Raw genomic sequence first — 18,524 nt, forward strand, 5'->3', positions numbered from 1 at the left:
TGTAAAATTAATAATGGGAAGAATTATTCATTGTAATGTTCATGTAGTTATGGGAATTCTTAACAAAGCCATATGGATTGGAAGTTAAAAAGTCTAATTTGTCTGTTATCACTGATATTTTTTCATCAGTCTCTCAATGACTGCCATAATGTTCTATTTTTTTTTCTTTTTAGGTTCTTTATTGTTTGAAGTATTACATATGAATCTCCCCCCCATTTTCCTCTCCCCACTCATTTCCACCACCCCTCTGAAAATGCCCTCACCCCACCTACTGACTGTGTCCATGGATTATACTTATATGCATGCATACAGTCCTTTGGTTAATCTCTCCCCCACTTCTCGTCCCTTCCCTCAGAGGTTGGATGGTCTGTTTAATGCTTCTATGTCTCTGGATCTATTTTAGTTCATCAGTTTATGTTGTTCACTATATTCCACATATGCATGAGATCGTGTTATATTTATCTTTCTCCTAGTGGCTTATTTAGCTTAGCATAATGCTCTCCAGGCCCATCCATGCTGTTGCAATGTTAGGAGTTCCTTCTTTATTACAGCAGCATAGTATTGTATTGTGTAGATGTACCACAGGTTTTAATCCACTCATCTGGTGATGGGCACTTAGGCTGTTTCCAAATCTTAGCTATTGTAAGTTGTGCTGCTATGAACATAGGGGTGCATATGTCCTTTCTGATTGGCGTTTCTCCTATCTTGGGATTATATTCCTAGATGTGGGAATACTGGGTCAAATGAGAGATATATTTTTAATTTTTTGAGGAAACTCCATACTGTTTTCCACAGTGGCTACACCAATTTACATACCCACCAGCAGTGCAAAAGTGTTCTTTATTCTCCACATCCTAGCCAGGAATTGTCGTTTGTTGATTTGTTGATGATAATTATTCGGACAGCTGTGAGATGGTCATTCGGACAGCAGTGAGATTGTCCTTTTGATTTACATCTCTAGGATGATTATTGACTTTGAGCATCTATACTAATAAAAGGGTAATATGCTAATTAGACCAGATGTCTTCCAGATGACCTGCCAGATGTCCCTCCTGACAAAGCCGGGCCGGGTGAAGCTGCCCGCCTACAGTCCCAGGTGCCAGCAGCTCTAGCTGTGGCCAGGGCAAAGCCGAAGCTGCCTGCCTGAGGTCCCAGGCGCCAGTGGCTGCGGCTGTGGTCGGGAAAAGGAGAAGCCGCCCATCTGCCTGCGGTCCCAGGTGCCAGTGGCTGCATCCCGGGTGAAGCTGCCCACCCCCAGTCCCAGGAGCCTGCGGCTGCGGCCAGCCCAGGCAAAGCTGGTCCAGGTCCCGGGTGCTTGAGGCTGTCTGGATGAGGGAATCCTGGGTCGTGGATGTGGGGCAATCAGGCCAGCAGGGAAGCAGTTAGGGGCTATCAGGCAGGCAGGCAGAGGTGGTTAGGGTCGATTAGGCATGCAGACAGAGGGATTAGGTGCAATCAGGCAGGCAGGCATGTGAGCGGTTAAGGAGCCATCGGTCCTGGATTGTGAGAGGGATGTCTGACTGCCTGTTTAGGCCCGATCCCAGGACATATCCTGAGGGGTTCTGGATTGGAGAGGGTGCAGGCCAGGCTGAGCCCACCCCACACTGTGTATGAATTTTGTGCAATGGGCCACTAGTGTTTTCATATGTCTCTTGGCTTTCTCTATGTTCTCTTTTGTAAGGGGTCTCTTTAGGTCCTTTGCCCATTTTTGGATGGATTGTTTATCTTCCTTTTGTTAAGTTGTATGAATTCCCTATAAATTTTGGAGAGAGATTAAACCCTTATCGAATATAACATTGACAAATATGATCTCCCATGAAGTGGGCTTTCTTGTTGTTTTGTTGATGGTTTATTTTGATGTACAGAAGCTTTTTGTTTTAATGTAGTCCCATTTGTTTATTTTCTCCATAGTTTCCATTGTCCTAGGAGCTGTATCAGTAAAAATATTTCTACAACATATGTCTGCTATTTTGCTGCCTATGGATTCTTCTAAGATTTTTATGGTTTCTTGTCTTACATTTAAGTCCTTTATACATTTTGAGTTTATTTTTGTGAATGGTGTTAGTGGGGGTCTGGTTTCATTTTTTTTTCATGTATCTGTCCAATTTTCTCAACACCATTTATTGAAGAGACTGTATTGTCTCCATCATATGCTCTTGCCTCCTTTGTCAAATATTAATTGAGCATAATGGCTTGGGTCAATCTCTGAGTTCTCTGTTCTGTTCCATTTGTCTATATGCCTGTTCTTGTGCCAGTACCAGGCAGTTTTGAGAACTGTGGCTTTTTAATATAGCATGATATCTGGTATTGTGATCCCTCCAACTTTGTTCTTCTTTCTCAGGATAGCTGCAGCTATTTGGGGTCTTTTTATATTCCATATAATTTTTTTGGAGCGTTTGTTCTAGATCTGTGAAGTATGCCATTGGTATTTTAATGGGGATTGAATTGAATCCATAGATTGCTTTGGGTAGTATGGACATTTTAATGATGTTGATTGTACCGATCCATGAGCATGGTATATTCTTCCATTTGTCTATGTCTTCTTCTATCTCTTTTTTCAGTGTCTTGTAATTTTCTGAATACAGATCTTTTCCCTGTTTAGTTAAGTTTATTACTAGGTAACTTAATTTTTTTTTTGTAATGATAAATGAGATTGTGTTTGTAGTTTCTCTTTCTGTGCTTCATTGTTAGTGTATAAAAAAGTGATAGATTTCTGAGTGTTAATTTTATATCCTGCTACATTGCCAAATTCATTTATTAAGTCTAATAGTTATTTATAGTGTTTTTGTGGTTTTCTATGTACAATATCATGTCATCTGCAAATAATGATAATTTTGCTTATTCTTTTCTAATTTTGATGCCTTTTATTCCTTCTTTTTTAAAAATATATATTTTTATTGACTTCATAGAGGAAAGGAAAGGGAAAGAGAGATAGAACATCAATGATGGGAATCATTGATCGGCTACCTCCTGCACTCCACCTACTGGGAATCAAGCTTGCAACCCAGGCATGTGTCCTTGACCAGAATCAAACCCAGGATCCTTCAGCCCACAGACCGACACTCTATCCACTGAGCCAAACCTACTAGGGCTATTCCTTCTTGTCTGATTGCTATGGCTAGCACTTCCAGTACTATATTGAACAGAAGTAGCAAAAGTGGAAATCCCTGTCTTGTTCCTGTTCTTAGGGGAAGTTGTTTTAGTTTTTGCCCATTGAGTGTGATGTTGGCCATAGGTTTGTCATGTAAGGCTTTTATTATGTTGAGGTATGATTCCTCTATTCCCACTTTGCTGAGTTTTTATCAAGAAAGGGTGTTGGATTTTTGTCAAATGCTTTTTCTGCATCAGTTGATATGATTATGTGATTTTTGTCTTCAATTTGTTTATGTGATGTATCACCTTTATTGATTTTCAGATATTGTAACAGCCTTTCATCACCAGAATAAATCTCACTTGGTCGTGGTGTATAATTTTTCTAATGTAATGCTGGATACAATTTGCTAAAATTTTGTTGAGGATGTTAGCAGCTATGTTCATTGGAGATATTATCCTATAATTCTCTTTATTTGTAGTGTCTTTATCTGTTTTTGGGATTAGGGTAATGATGGCTTCATAAAAAGAGCTTGGAAGTGTTTCTTCCTCTTGAATTTTTTTGGAATAGTCTGAGGAGGATAAGTTTTAGTTCTTCTTTGAATGTTTGGTAAAACTCTCCTGTGAAGCCATCCAGACTAGGGCTTTTGTTTGCTGGAAGTTTTTTTTTTTTTATGACTGCTTCAATTTCTTCAGTAGTTATATATGCCTATTTAGGTTTTTTGATGTTTCTTGATTGAGTTTTGAAATATTGTATTTTTCTAGAAATATGTCCATTTTGTATAGGTTGTCCATTTTGTTGGAGTAGAGTTGTTTGTAGAATTTTTTTTTACAATCCTTTGAATGTCTGTGGGATCAGTTGTTACTTCACCTCTTTCATTTCTGATTTTGTTTATTTGGGTCCTCTCTCTTTGTTTCTTGGTGAGCCTGGATATAGGTTCATCAATCTTGTTTATCCTTTCAAAGAACCAGCTCTTGGTTTCATTGATCTTTTGTATTGTTTTTTTTTTGTCTCTATGTCATTTATTTCTGCTCTCATCTTTATTATTTCCTTCCTTCTGCTGGGCTTGTTGCTCTCTTTCTAATTCTTTAAGTTGCAGGGTTAGATAATTTATTACCAGTTTTACTTGTTTTTTAAGGTAGGCCTGTAGAGCTATGAACTGCCTACTCAAGGCTGCTTTCACTTGTCCCATAGATTTTGGATTGTTGTGTTTCCATTGTCATTTGTTTCTAGAATGCTTTTATTTCTTCTTTGATTTCTTTGGTAACCCAGTCATTAATTAATAGCATGCTATTTAGCCTCCATGTGCTTGATTTTTTTAAATTGTGTTTATTTTAGTTGATTTCTAATTTTGTGCCATTGTGATCTCAGAAGATGCTTGTTATGATTGCTACCTTCTTGAATTTCAAGAGACTTAGCCTGTGTCCCAATATGTGGTCTATCTTTGAAAATGTCCCATATGCATCTGAGAAGAATGTGTAATCTGTTGCTTAGGGATGAAATGTTCTGAAAACGTCAATTAATTCCATCTGATGTAGTGAGTCATATAACACTGTTGTTTCTTTGATGATTTTTTGTTTAGGGATTTATCCAGTGGTGTCAATGGGGTATTAAAGTCCCCTACTATGATTGTATTGCTGTTGGTCTCTCCCTTGATAGCTTCAAGAAGCTTTTTTTTATGTATTTGGGTGCTTCTGTATTGGATGCATATACAGTGGGGCCTTGACTTACGAGTGTCCCAACTAACGAGTTTTTTGAGATACCAGCTGTCTCTCGGCTGATTTTTTGCATTGAGTTGAAAGAGTAATTTCAGTTAACGAGCTCCTTAACGAGCTCCTTAACGAGCTCAGTCTCGGAATGAATTAAACTCATAAGTCAAGGCCCCACTGTATGTTTACCAGAGTTATATCCTCATGTTGAATCGCTCCCTGTAGTATTATGAAGTGGCCCTCCTTTTCTTTTCATGGCCTTCTTACAGTCTATCTCTTGGAGTCTATTTTGTCACATATAAGTATTGCTACCTCTATTTTTTCTCATTTTCATTTGCCTGAAAAATGTTTTTCCCATTCCTTCACTATCAGTCTGTGTGAGTCCTTTGTTGTGAAGTCGGTCTCTTGTATACAGTGGATATATGGGTCATGTTTTCTTATCCGCTCAGCTACTCTATGTCTTTTTTTTGAGCATTTAGTCCATTTAAATTTAAGGTTATTATTGATAGGTACTTGTTTATAGCCATTTTTATTCTTTATGCTTGTGTTCCTTCTTCCCTATTTATTTCTTCTTTCTAGAGAAGTCCCTTTAGCATTTCTTGCATTGCTGGCTTTGTGTTAATAAGCTCCTTTAGTTTTTTTTTTTGTCTCAGAAGCTCCTAATTAGACCTTCAATTTTGAATGATAGTCTTGCTGGGTATAGTATTCTTGGATTCAGTCCCTTGCTTGCATTACGTTATATATTTCATTCCATTCCCTTCTGGCCTGATCTGTTTTTGTTGAGAAATCAGTTGATTGTCTAATGGAAGACCCATGTAGGTATCTTTCTGTCTTTCTCTGGCAGCCTTTAAGTTTCTTACTTTGTCTTTGATGTTGCCAATTTAATTATGATGTGTCTTGGTGTGGGTCTTCTTGAGTTCATCTTGTTCAGGACTCTGTGTGATTCTTGGACTTGTGTGGCCTTTTTCTTCCCAACATCAGGGACATTTTCTGTCATTATTTCTTCAAACAGGTTTTCTATTCCTTGCTCACTTTCCGCACATTCTGACACCCCTATTATGCTAATGTTGTTTTATTTTGTGTTGTCCCAGAGCTACCTGAGGAGCTTCTCCTGCTTTTTAAGGTTTTTTCTTTTTTTCCTGTTGCTATTCTACTTGGGTGTTTTTATTTACCTTGTCTTCTAACTTGCAGATGCGTTCCTCAGCTTCTTCTAGTCTATTGTTGAAGCCTTCTATTGTGTTCTTTATTGGAGCTTTGTCATTCTTCATTTTCTCTTGATTCCTTTTCATTTTGGTGACATTCTTATTCATCTCCTTATAAATTCCATTGAATTATGTGTATTTGTCATCCAGATGTTTGAGCATCCTTATTACCATTACTCTGAATTATTTCTCTGACAAGTTACTTGCCTCCATTTCATTTCATTCCTCTTCTGGTGATTCCTATTTTTCTTACTTTTGGGAACTGTATTTTTGTCTCCCCATTTTTTGCTGTAATGTTTTAATTGTTTCTATGTCTTAGGTCCAACTGCTTTGCTACTCAGTTTCTTTTGTGGGTGGTGCTATGTAGTTGGAGATTTTTGGGACCCAGTGGTACAGTCTCTCAGATCTCCTGAGCTTTGTGATGTAGTGGATCCCCCTACTTGAGCTATTTGTGTTCTCTTGATGTGGTTGGGTCTTGAATGTTAGTTTCTCATTTGTGCATAAAGTCTCATCACGAATTGTCTGGCAATGTGACTCATCCCTGGCCTTGTTATGCAAGTTGTTGTGGATGTGATAATGACTCCAGCTCTTGTGGAAAGGGTTGCCTGATGTCTCACTGTGATATCCTGGAGTCCACAGCCTGGGATGAAAGGGTCTTGGGGCCTGAACCTCAGGTACTGTGACTTTGGCCAATGTTGTGTGAGTCTTGCTGGGGTAGCATCGCTCTCCACTCACTACAAGTGTCCTGGATCCTGTGACAGTGGGAGGCAGCTGTAGTCTGCGGTTTTGGCAGTGAGACTCTGGCCAGAGTGATTTCCCTCTGTTAATCACGAGGGTATCCAGAAGCCAGAAGCTGGTGATGTGGGAATCTCAGAGTCTGTGGCTGAAACAGCATGACCTTGTCCAGGGAGTCGAGTCCTCAGTAACTCACCAAGTTGTCCAGAAGCAGGCAGCAGGAGGGGGAAGTCACAGATCCTGCTGAGGGAGCCATGCGCCCTTGGTTGGAGAGGCACGTGCCCAGTGGCAGCTCACAGAGGGGCCCAGGAGCTGTCTGCCAGGGCTGTGGGCTCATGGATCACACGCTGGAGCGGCGCTATTGTGGCGTCCTGATGCCAGCTGCCAGGGAGGGTAAAGTCAGAGTTTCTTTTTCAGGAAGTGCCTTTTGGGAGCATTTAGATTTTTATTGTTGTTCTTACATGGGAATAATACTATATGGCCCACAACCAGGACCATAAGCATTCAAATTATCCTATACCACAACCACCCCCATGAAGTTGTTAAAATTAAATCTAGAAAGCTTACTTTCCTCTCTCGAGTAACTATATGCCTTCTTACTGTTCCAATAACAACAGAAGGCATTTTCAATGCAAATATCATCATACAAAGAAAACCTCCAAAGATATTTTTAATAATATTCCCCTTTTGTGTTCAATTTATCTGTCTTAAATTTTAAGGTATGACTCCATAAACAGCATATTGATAGGTATTTTTTTCTATCCTATCAGATAATTCTTGTCTTTTCATCGGAAGATTTAGTTGGTTTATGTTTATCAAAAGTTCCAATTAGTGTTCTATTTGTTCCATCAATTATTTGCTACTTTTTTTCAACATTGCTATACTAGGATCAGTGGGTTATTTTAGCATTTGTTAGCTCTTATGTTCTTTTTTTCTGCTATATCTTTTTATTCCCATCCCTCATTCCAGCGGTTTCTCTAAAGGTTCTAATTAACGTTCCTTACTTATTATGATCTCCTAGAATTAATGTTACATCCTCCATATATGATGTAACAGCTCATAACAGTAACATTCCATTAAAAATCTTTGTGATGTTATACTATATTTTATTCCTTCATGTGTTATGTACCCCAAAATAAAGTTTTTAAATTAAAATTTCAATTTTTGCATAAAGAATTTAAGGAAAGTAGAAAAGGAGTTCAGTTTTTATCATTTCCAAAGCTCTTTATATATATATTTTTTGTAGATTTATGCTACAAAAATTAGCTGTCCTAAATATTTCTATTTAGCGTGTTGCATTCTCTTCATCTTTTGTTCATCTAAGTTAGCTTTATTTCATCTATACTTTTAAATATTTTAACAAATTATTTGAAAGTATTTTGAAACTTTCAAAGAAGTTTTAAGAATTAGAATAATACAAAGAACACAACTATATTCTCTTTACCTAGATTTATAAATATTGTATCCTATTATTACTTGTGCTTTCTTCATTTGAAAGTTAGTTGTAAATTGTATCATGGAGCTTTTCTTTTCCAGTGTGAATTTATGTAGAAGAAGATTATTAGCTTATATAACCACAATTAAGTTATCCATCTAAGGAAAAATAAAATTGTCAAAATAACTTTTATCAAGTCTAATATAACTTTACTGCATTGTGGTGGATAATGTAATATATGTGCTACTATGTTTTATATCCAAAGAACTATATTTTGGCCTAATATGAGTCAAGAGATATAAACCTTTCATGTATATTTGAAAAATATACATATTCCATTGGTGAATATAAGCTTTTATATATGTATATTATTTCAAAACTTTGCTTGAGTTTTCCAATTACAGTTAACTGCTGGGGCTTACCAGTAGACACTGAGCGAAGGATGAATGATTACTCTGACACATGTTTCTGTGAAAGAGAGGGCTAATGGACTGCTTGGCTATAGGAACCAAACAGCCCCATTTGCCTGTCTCCTTAGGCTTTTATTATAACAACAGCTTGAACTAAAATTAACTATTAGATACTGTCAGTAGGGTAAGCATCCTTGAGAAGACATATGCGTAGTGTCCTCTAAGCAAGGACGTTTTGAAGTCTAAATATAAAGATTCCAATAAAACACCCAGGGGCTCAGACTTGTTTGGAAAAGTCAAGGCAGGGTCTGCTGCCTTCGGCAAGGTCCCCTAGAGGCCTCCAACCTTTTGGAGATTCCTCTTTACAGACTTTCTAAACAAGTTCTGTGCTTCCCCACAGTTAACCTACAATTTAACCTATTTTCCACCATGTTCTGTGCTCTGCTGCCTACTGCCGACACCCACCATGTTCCGTGTGTGGCCCCTGGTGGTCAGCACGTGTCATAGCGACCGGTTGTTCGGTTGTTTGGTTGTTCCGCTGTTCGATCTATTTACATATTAGGGTTTTATATATATAGATTATGGACTGTATTTCCTATGTCAACCAATGGTTGTTGGTGCCTATTCAACACCAACCAGAATCCCCAATTTGGGGTGTGGTGAAGATGAAAACTTTATTCAGTGCCAAAGAAGTCAATGGTGATAGAACACAGCTGTAAAAACAGCACAGTGTGAGGCAGGCCTGGGCTAGACAGCTCTGCTCTGCTCCTTGCCAGTCTGCATTGCACTGCACTGGTCTGCTCCCCTGGGCTTTGATCTGCTCCGTTCTGTGCCTGTCTGCTCTGGCCTGCTCTGGTCAATTGCAGCAAGGGACCTTATGTTTTTTAGCTCAGCCAGGGAAACACAGTCTTCAGTGTTTGGTGGAAAGGGAAAGTGTGCTCCAGGATCCAGAGGGCAGCTGGCTTATGTAGATAGAAATACATGCTCCTTGTTTCCCGATTATCCCATTCTAGACTCCAATTCCTTGCAGTTTGATTGGCCCAAAAGGCATTGTTCTGATTAGTCGGAATAGAGCTGCTCTGGTTTATCAGAGTTACACAGCTCTGATTGAATGGGGAAAGCCTCAGTCCTACCTGTTGAAAGAGGATTCCAGGGACTCCTTTATAAGGACTGGCTCAGATGGCAGAATCACAATGCATGCTAGTGATTAAGTGCAGGCTTCTCTCTGAAGTGCAGTTTGCATGAGAGGCTCCTGTGTAGAAATGGATGCTACCCTAATTTTTTAATAATTTGAGCCCTGTAGCCACCATGAGCCCTTTTTAGTAGGTGTCCTCTTTCTCAAGATTCACAGCTATGCAATACAAATTGACAGGTTTTGTTTTTTTTTAACTGGCAAATTGTACATCTTAATCCTAATCCCCATTTTATGCATTCTCCCCTCCCTTCCAACTATCAACAATCAATTTGTTCTCTGTATCTAGGAGTTTGTTTTTGTTTTGTTGTTTGTTTGTGTATGTATGTATGTATGTATGTATGTATATTACACATGTAAGTGAAATCATATGGAATTTTATTTAAAATATTCACTATTTTTTTCTTTTCTTTCTTTATTATTTTTTAATTAAAAATTTCAATGTTTACATTATTGAAGCTGTTCCCCTCTGCAACCCCCCTTTACCTACCTCCTTCTCCTTTGGTCAACAACAAACTATTGTCTCTGTCCATGCAGTATGCATGTGTTTTTTAGCTAATCCCTTCACCTTCTTTATTCATAGCCACCCCCTCCCCTTGGGCATCTGCCAGTCTCTCTTATACTCTCTAGGTCCATCCATGCTGCAGCAAATGGCAAGATTTTCATTTTTTTATGGCTGAGTAATATTCCATAGCATATATATAACACAACCTTAACCATTCATCTATCAATGGACACATAGGTTGCTTCCATATTCTGATTTTGTAAATAATGTTGAATTGAACATAGCTTTTCAAATTATAGTACTGTTTTGTATTTATTTGGATAAATATACCTAGGATTGGAATTGATGGCTCATATGGTAGTTCTATCTTTTATTTTTTTATTTTTCAATTAATTTATTGGGGTGACATTGATTAATAAAATTATATAGGTTTCAAGTGTGCAATTCTATGATAAATTATCTGTATATTGCATTGTGTGCCAGCCACCTAAAGTCAAATCTTTTTTATCACTATACATTTGACCCCCTTTACTCTATACCCCCTTTCCTGTGGTAACCACCATACTGTTGTTCCTGTCTATGAATTTTTATTTGTTTGCTTTTTTAATTTTTTTGAGGAACTCTCAAATTGTTTTCCATAGTGACTGTTGATCTATTGATGATAGTCATTCTGACAGGTGTGAGTTAATATCTCACTATAGTTTTAATTTGCATCTCTCTGATGATTAGTGACATATCTTTTCATGTGCCTGTTGACCTTCTGTATGTCTTCTTTGAAGAAGTCCTGTGCCCATTTTTAAGTCAGGCTTTTGTTTGTTTGTTTGTTCATTTGTTTTTGATGTTATAAGTTGTACGAATTTCTTATATAGTTAGGATATTGACCCTTTATCAGATATATCATTGGCAAATGTCTTCTTACATTTAGAAGGTTGATTTTCATTTTTCGATGGCTTTATTGCTGTGCAAAGCTCTTTAGTTTGATGTAGACCCATTTGTTTATTTATTTTTTTGTTTCCTTTGCTTGAGGGGACATTTCCAAAATTATATTACTCAGAGTGAAGTCAAATAGTTTACTGCCTATGTTTTCTTCTAGGAGTTTTAGGTTTGGGGTCTAAAATTTCAGTCTTTAATCCATTCTGAGTTTATCCTTGTACCTTTTTGCAACAGGAAATGATATAGTTTCATTGTTTTCATGTGTCTGTCCATTATTTTGAGATCATTTTTTGAAGATACTGTCTTTACCCCATTGTATATTCTTGCCTCAGTTGTCATACATTAATTAGCCATATAGGTGTGAATTTGTTTCTGGGCTCTCTGTTCTGGTCCATTGATCTATGTGTCATGGAGTACCATGCTGTTTTTATTACAATAGCTGCATAGTATAGTTTAATATCAGGTAACCTGATATTTCCAACTTTGTTCTTTCTTAAGATTACTTTGGCTATTAAGGGTCTTTTTGGTTCCATATATATTTTGGGATTATTCTAGTTCTGTAAAAATGCATTGGTATTTTGGTAGGAATCTCATTAGATTTTTAGATGCAGTGGGTGGTATGCACATTTTAAGATATTAATTATTTCTATGCATGAACAGGATATATCCTTCCAGTTATCCATATCTTCTTCAATTTCTTTCTTTAATGACACATCGTTTTCCAAGTACAGGTGTTTCAACTTCTTGGTAAAATTTAATCCCAAGGTACTTTATTCTTTTAGATTTAATTGTAAATGGGATTGTTTTATTTTTCTTATTTCTCTTTCTGTTAGTTTGTTATTGGTGTATAAAAATAGAAATGATTTCTGAATAATCAATATTGTACTTTGCTGAATTCATTTATTAATTTTAAACATTTTTGGTTGATTATTTGGGGTTCTCGCTCTATAGTATCATTTCATCTGCAAATAACAGTTTCACTTCTTCCTTTCCAATTTGGATGCCCTTTATTTATCTATCTTGTCTGCTGTGGCTATGTCTTCCAATACTATATCTATACTAATAAAAGCCGAGGTGGCCCTCGTACCCTCGCATGACGCCCTCACATCATCACAAGATGGCCGCCCCCATGTTGTCACAAGATGGCCACCCCCATGTCATCACAAGGTGGCTGCCACAATATGGCCACCACAATATGGCTGCCACAAGATGGCCACCACAAGAAGTGTGGCAGCTGAGGGCAGTTTGGGGCGACTAGGCCAGCAGGGGAGGGCAATTGGGGGCAATTGGACCAGTAGGGGAGGGCACGAATTTCATGCACTGGGCTTCTAGTTAATAATAAAAACTGTCAGAAAAGTGGGGATAGACTAAAAAGACCTCATCATAATAAAAGCCATATCTGACAAACAACTAATATGCTCAACCATGAAAAGCTGAAAGTTGTTTCTTTAAGATCAGTAACAAGACAAAGTTGTCCACTTTCACCCCTTTTATTCAACTCCAGATGCCCAGTGCACAAAATTCGTGCATAGGGGTGGGGTCCCTCAGCCCGGCCTATACTCTCTTCAATCCGGGACCCTTCAGGGGATGTCTGACTGCCGGTTTAGGCCCCATCCCTCTTGCAATCTGGACTGCTGAGTCCTAACGCTCACCTGCCTGCCTCCCTGATCGCCCCTAACTGCCCTCCCTTGCTCTGGCATGATCGCCCCTAACTGCCCTCCCCTGCCAGCCTGATCGCCCCTTATTGCTACCCTCTGCTGGCCTGATTGCCCCTAACTGCTCCCCCCTGCTGGCCTGATCGCCCCTAACCACCTCTGCCTTGGCCCCTGCCACCATGGCTTTGTTCTGAAGGAAGGCAGGGCGACCAGAAGATATCTGGTCAACCCAGTCTAATTAGCATATTACCCTTTTATTAGTATAGATGGATGTTGGATTTTGTCCAATGCTTTTCCTTCATTTATTGATATGATAATGAGAATTTTTTCCTTCATTTTACTTATATGGTGTATCACATTAATTGAACTAGCCTTGCATCCCATGAAAAAAACCCACTTGATCATGGTATATGACCTTTTTAATGTATCACTGAATTCATTTTACTAATATTTTGTTGAGGAATTTTACATTGATGTTCTTCAGAGACAGTGACCTGCATTTTTATTATTTTTTGTAATGTCTTTGGTTTTGTTATCAGGCTAATGCTGGCCTAGTAAAATGAGTTTGGGAGCCTTCTTCCCTCCTCATTTTTTTGGAATATTTGAGAAGACTAGGTATTCATTATTTAATGTTTGGTAAATTCACCTGTGAAGCCATCTGGTCCAAGACTTTTGTTTGTTGATAGTTTTTCTTGCTGCTTTGATTTCATTAGCAGTTTTTTTGTTGTTGTTTTTTTTTCAGATTTTCTGTTTCTTCCTGATTCAGACTTGGAAGATTGTATTTTCCCAGGAATTTGTCTGTTTCTTCCAGGTAGTCCACTTTGTGGCATATAATCGATCATACTATTTTTATATAATCTTTTGCATTTATGTGGTACCAGTTTTCACTTCTCTTTCATTTCTAATATTTTTATTTGAAGCTTCTCTTTTTTTGTGATGATTTTGAGTAAATGTCCATCAAATTTGTTTATCTTTTCAAAGATCCTGCTCTTGGTTCCATTAATCTTTCCTATTGTTTTTGTTCAGACTATACTTTGTTTATTTTCACTGTGATCTTTAGTATTTTCTTCATTTTACTGACTTTGGTTTTTGTTTGTCCTTTTTCTACTCTCTTGAGGTGTAGTTATAGTGTTTATTTGCGATTATGCTTGCTTTGTGAGTTATGCCTCTCTTGCTATAAATTTTTCTCCTAGCACTACTTTGGCTGTGTGCCATAGATTATGGATGATTGTGTTTTCATTTATCTCAAGGTATCTTTTTAATTTTTTATCTTATTGTTAATTCATTTCTTGTCCAGTAGCATGATATTTATTCTTATGTGCTTTTTATTTTTCACTTTTCTTCTGGTAACTTATTTTTTGTTTCATAGAGTTGTGATTGGAGAAGATGCTTGATGTGATTTAAATCTTTACAGTTTTTTTTTTATATCCACACCAGATGATAAATTCTTACTGATTTTTGAGAGAGAGAGAAAGAGGGAGAGAGAGAAAGAAAGAGAGAGAGAGAGAGAGAGAGAGAGAGAGAGAGATCCATGTAAGAGAGAAATATTGGGCAGTTGCCTCTAAATGCACCCTCACCAGGGATCAAACCTACAATATGTGCATGTGCACTGATCAGGATTTGAATCCACAACCCTTTGGTGTACAGGACAACATTCCTATCAACTGAAAGACACATTCCAGGGCCAGTCTTCTCAAATTTATTGAGACTTATTTCTGGCCTAACATGTGGTTTCTCCTACTAAATTATGCATGTCCACATTAGGCAAAATGTCCTGCAGTTGGGCAAAATGTCCTAAAAGTCTCAATTGAATTCATCTGCTCCTCAGGAGTACCTCCTTAGCTTAGATAACCCTCTCCTTGCATAACTGCCACACTGTTGGTATGGGACCAGCCTGTTCAGTATTTCTGTTTCTCTTATCCATTTTGCCATAGCTCCCTCTTTTTATCCTAAGTCATAGGCCTTGTGTTCAGCTAGTCTTAAGGAGGTTCTCTTTGATGGCTGTTCTGTAATTTAGTTGTAATTTTTATGTCATTGTGGGAAAATGGGAAAAGGCAAGCAAAGCATTTACCTATCCTGCCATCATGACAGCAAGGTAGCCCAGATTTATTAATAATTAAGGGAACTATGTAAAATCCATTACTATGATACTTACATTCTATTTATAATTCTGTTAAAGTTTATTTTATACATTTTGTTGCTGTGCTTAGTTACCAACACATTTAGAATGCTTCTATCTTTCTGATGAATATTTTATCAATATTCAATTATATTGGTAAATATTATGTTTATTTTTAGGCTTAAGTTTTTATTTTATTTTTTTTAGTTTTATTTTGGGGGGCTTAAGTTTTTATAGTAATGTAATGATTATGTTAATTAATATAACTATCATATTATATGACAACTGCTTTTTGTCTAGTAACTTCCTGGTATATAATTTCATATTTTTAATATATCTATGTCTTCGTAAAGTAGGTGTTTTAATTTTAATTTACTCACAGTATCTTTTTTATAGGCTTTGCTATAAAAAAGTATTTATACATTCTTGGAATGTTAAATTTTGATGCTTAATTTTTGCATGTGTGAACAGGAAGATGTCATAATCTCATAATTTTCATATTATTTATTAATATATAAAGTCTGTATGTTTATTAAGCATTTGATAAATCTTAATCTGCTTTTTGTCTTTCACTTAGTCACTTATTATAGTATTTCATATCTATTGAAATGTGGTAACTTAGTAATTTTCACTTGTGACTAAGAAATAGAACTTGTCTTTCAGTATGATTATATGGGCTCTGAAGTGGCCATTGCAACTGAGAAAATTGTCCATATCTTTGGTCTTATCAACACTGTAAGTGTTTATGCTTTGTATTCTAAATAAGAAGCATTCTCAATTATGCAATAACATTATTTGTATGAATAGAATTAACATTTTTATAAAAGTATAGTCCTACCAACCTGTTTCACTTCCTATGGGTTTCATCTTCAAATTACAGTAAATTGAATATACTAGCATTCTGTATAGAGCTGTAATGTTATATTTGTGATTGTCTAAACTGTATATCATGCATCTTCTGTTTTTAGATGTTTTCCCAGCTGAAACTGACTGTTATGTTAACATCTTTGGAGATCTGGTCAGATCAAAATAAGATTTTATGTACTGGGCATGTTAGTGAACTACTACAAAGATTTGTGTCATGGAAAGAAAACAGTTTGTTTCAGAGGTCCCATGATATGGCATTCTTGTTGATGTAAGTTCCTTATTGCATTGTTTATCAAATTATTTGATATTTTAGCTATCAAAACTACATATAAATGTTAAGTATAATGACAAAAAAGAGTGTATGAGTACAATGTTGGCAAAGTACAAAATAAAAACATCAGACAACAAAGTAGCATAAAAAATCATGGTAGGCCATTATTCTCAGAGTGGACTATTTACCTGTGAAAATGTAATGAACTGGAAAATATAGGAAGTCTTGGGATATACATGGGCCTCTGAGGTTTTAAAAATTTTCTTAGATGCAAATACCTGAAACCATCATTTTCACATTAAATAAAATATAATAAGTTAAGAGAATGCAATAATCCTATATAATAAAGAGGTAATATGCAAATTAACCCTCATGCCTTCACAAGATGGCTGCCTATGACCAGGCAGGCAAGGATGTTAGTGAGGGATGACCAAACAACTAAACAAGCAGGCGCCGTGGGGTGATCAGGCTGGCAGGGGTTTAGTGAGGGGTGACCAAATGACTGAACAAGCAGGCTGAGTGGGGCAACCAAGCCAGCAGGCGGGGTTAGTGAGGGATAACCAAATGACTGAACAGCAGGCTGTGTGGGGTGACCAGGCTGGCAGGGGGGCGGGGCAGTTAGGAGCGACTAGGCCAGCAGGGAGGGAGCAGATGGGGGCGACCTGGCTGGAAGTGGGGGTATTTAGGGGTATTCAGGCTGGCATGCAGAGTCAGTGAGAGGTGATCAGGCTGGCGGGGAGGGGCAGTTAGGGGCAAGCAGGCAGGCAGGTGAGTGATTAGGAGCAAGCGATCCAGGATTGTGAGAGGGATGTCTGACTGCCGGTTTAGGCCCAATCCCTCGCGGGGTCCCGGATTGGAGAGGGTGAAGGCTGGGCTGAGGGGACCCCCTGCTGGGCACAAATTTTGTACACCGGGCTTCTAGTTGTATATAAAGCTGGTTGCAATTCACCAGATTAAAATGGTAATGTGCTTACCTCTGGTATTCCTATATTGACCTGAGTTGTAGCTATTTAATTACTTGCAGTATACCTTTCAAGGGATTATGTATAGATTTTTGTTTTAATAATTTCATTATTTTAGATTTAAAAAACTCATAATTCTGAAGTCTGAAAGAATTGTAGAATACACTTATAAATATTTTGGTGTATCCTGTAGAATCTAAGGTGAGGTTTGGGAATTTAGGAGCAACTTTAAGAACTAAAACGAATGAGGAGAGTTTGTACATCCTATTTCTCTTTTTCTTAGTGAGTCTGCTGCATATTCTGTCTCTCTATTTGTGCTCCAATCCAACATTTTTATATACTTTAAAGGTTTTGCTATGTGAAAATCATGGCAGTATGCTATCCTGACTGTTACAACCTAGAATTATATCCACCCAGAAGTGACAACAGTGTTAATTAAATATTTGGAAGGATCAGACACTGCTATGTTCTGGGAAGTGTATCAAATAATGTTGAAACGTTTCTTAGAACTTAACTTTGTAGGAACTATATATGGTTACCCAAATACAAAAATGATTAAATGCATTGGAGTTGATATGTAATATTCGCATTTTAACGAAAACATAGCTTCATTGAGGAATCCAATTCTTAAAAAGTCATTAAATTATTAATCATTTAAAATGCACTTATCCTCAAGAAAATTTTTATTATTTAGTTATAGGGATTATCCAAATTATGTGGGAGCAACATATCATGGAAGGGCATGCGATCCAAAGCTTGCTGCAGGAATTGCTCTGGTATGCATTTTATGCCCATCTCTTCAATAGTTATGTACCCTGTTGAAAGTTAATATCCACTTCAAGGGGGAAAAGTACATATAGTGTATCTACCACACCGTTTTGACAGAATATTAGAAAGTATTTTTTAAAGATTATGGAAACTCAAATGGTGTAATACTAAAAAGGGTTTTTATTATGGTAAAATACATATAAAATATAGTATCTTAACTACTTTTAAGTACATAGTGCAGTAGTGTTAAGTTTATTTACATTGTGTTAAGCTTATCTGCAGAGCTTTTCATATTTCATAACTGAAACTTTGTACCCTTTGAGCAACATGGCCCTATTTTCTAAACCTTCTAGCCCCTGACAACCACCATTCTACTCTCTGCTTCTCTGAGTATGACATTTTTACATTCCATGTATAAGGAAAATCATGTAATATTTGTCTTTTCCTGACTTATTTCACTTAGGATTGTATTACCCTGCTACATCCATGTTTTTGCAAAGACAGGATTTTATTATTTTTACTAGAGGCCCGGTGCACAAAAATTTGTGCACTCAGGGGGGCGGGGGGGTCCCTCAGCCCGGCCTGTGCCCTCTCGCAGTCTGGTACCCCTCATGGGATGACCACCTGCTGGCTTAGGCCCACTCCCCAGGGGATTGGGCCTAAGATGGCA

General features: G+C 37.4%; 1 protein-coding gene across 1 annotated transcript in view; it reads left to right on the top strand.

The window, feature by feature from the left end:
* LOC102252231 (disintegrin and metalloproteinase domain-containing protein 18) overlaps positions 1 to 18,524 on the top strand; it is a 104,292-nt gene that overhangs the window by 29,051 nt on the left and 56,717 nt on the right. Inside the window, exons 6-8 of the mRNA XM_014536901.1 lie at positions 15,650 to 15,721; positions 15,955 to 16,121; positions 17,781 to 17,862. Coding sequence (XP_014392387.1) covers positions 15,650 to 15,721; positions 15,955 to 16,121; positions 17,781 to 17,862 — 321 coding nt within the window. The remainder of the gene's footprint in view (positions 1 to 15,649; positions 15,722 to 15,954; positions 16,122 to 17,780; positions 17,863 to 18,524) is intronic.

Source organism: Myotis brandtii, unplaced genomic scaffold, assembly GCF_000412655.1.
Source record: "Myotis brandtii unplaced genomic scaffold, ASM41265v1 scaffold103, whole genome shotgun sequence".
In the NCBI taxonomy this organism is placed as follows: Eukaryota; Metazoa; Chordata; class Mammalia; order Chiroptera; family Vespertilionidae; genus Myotis; species Myotis brandtii.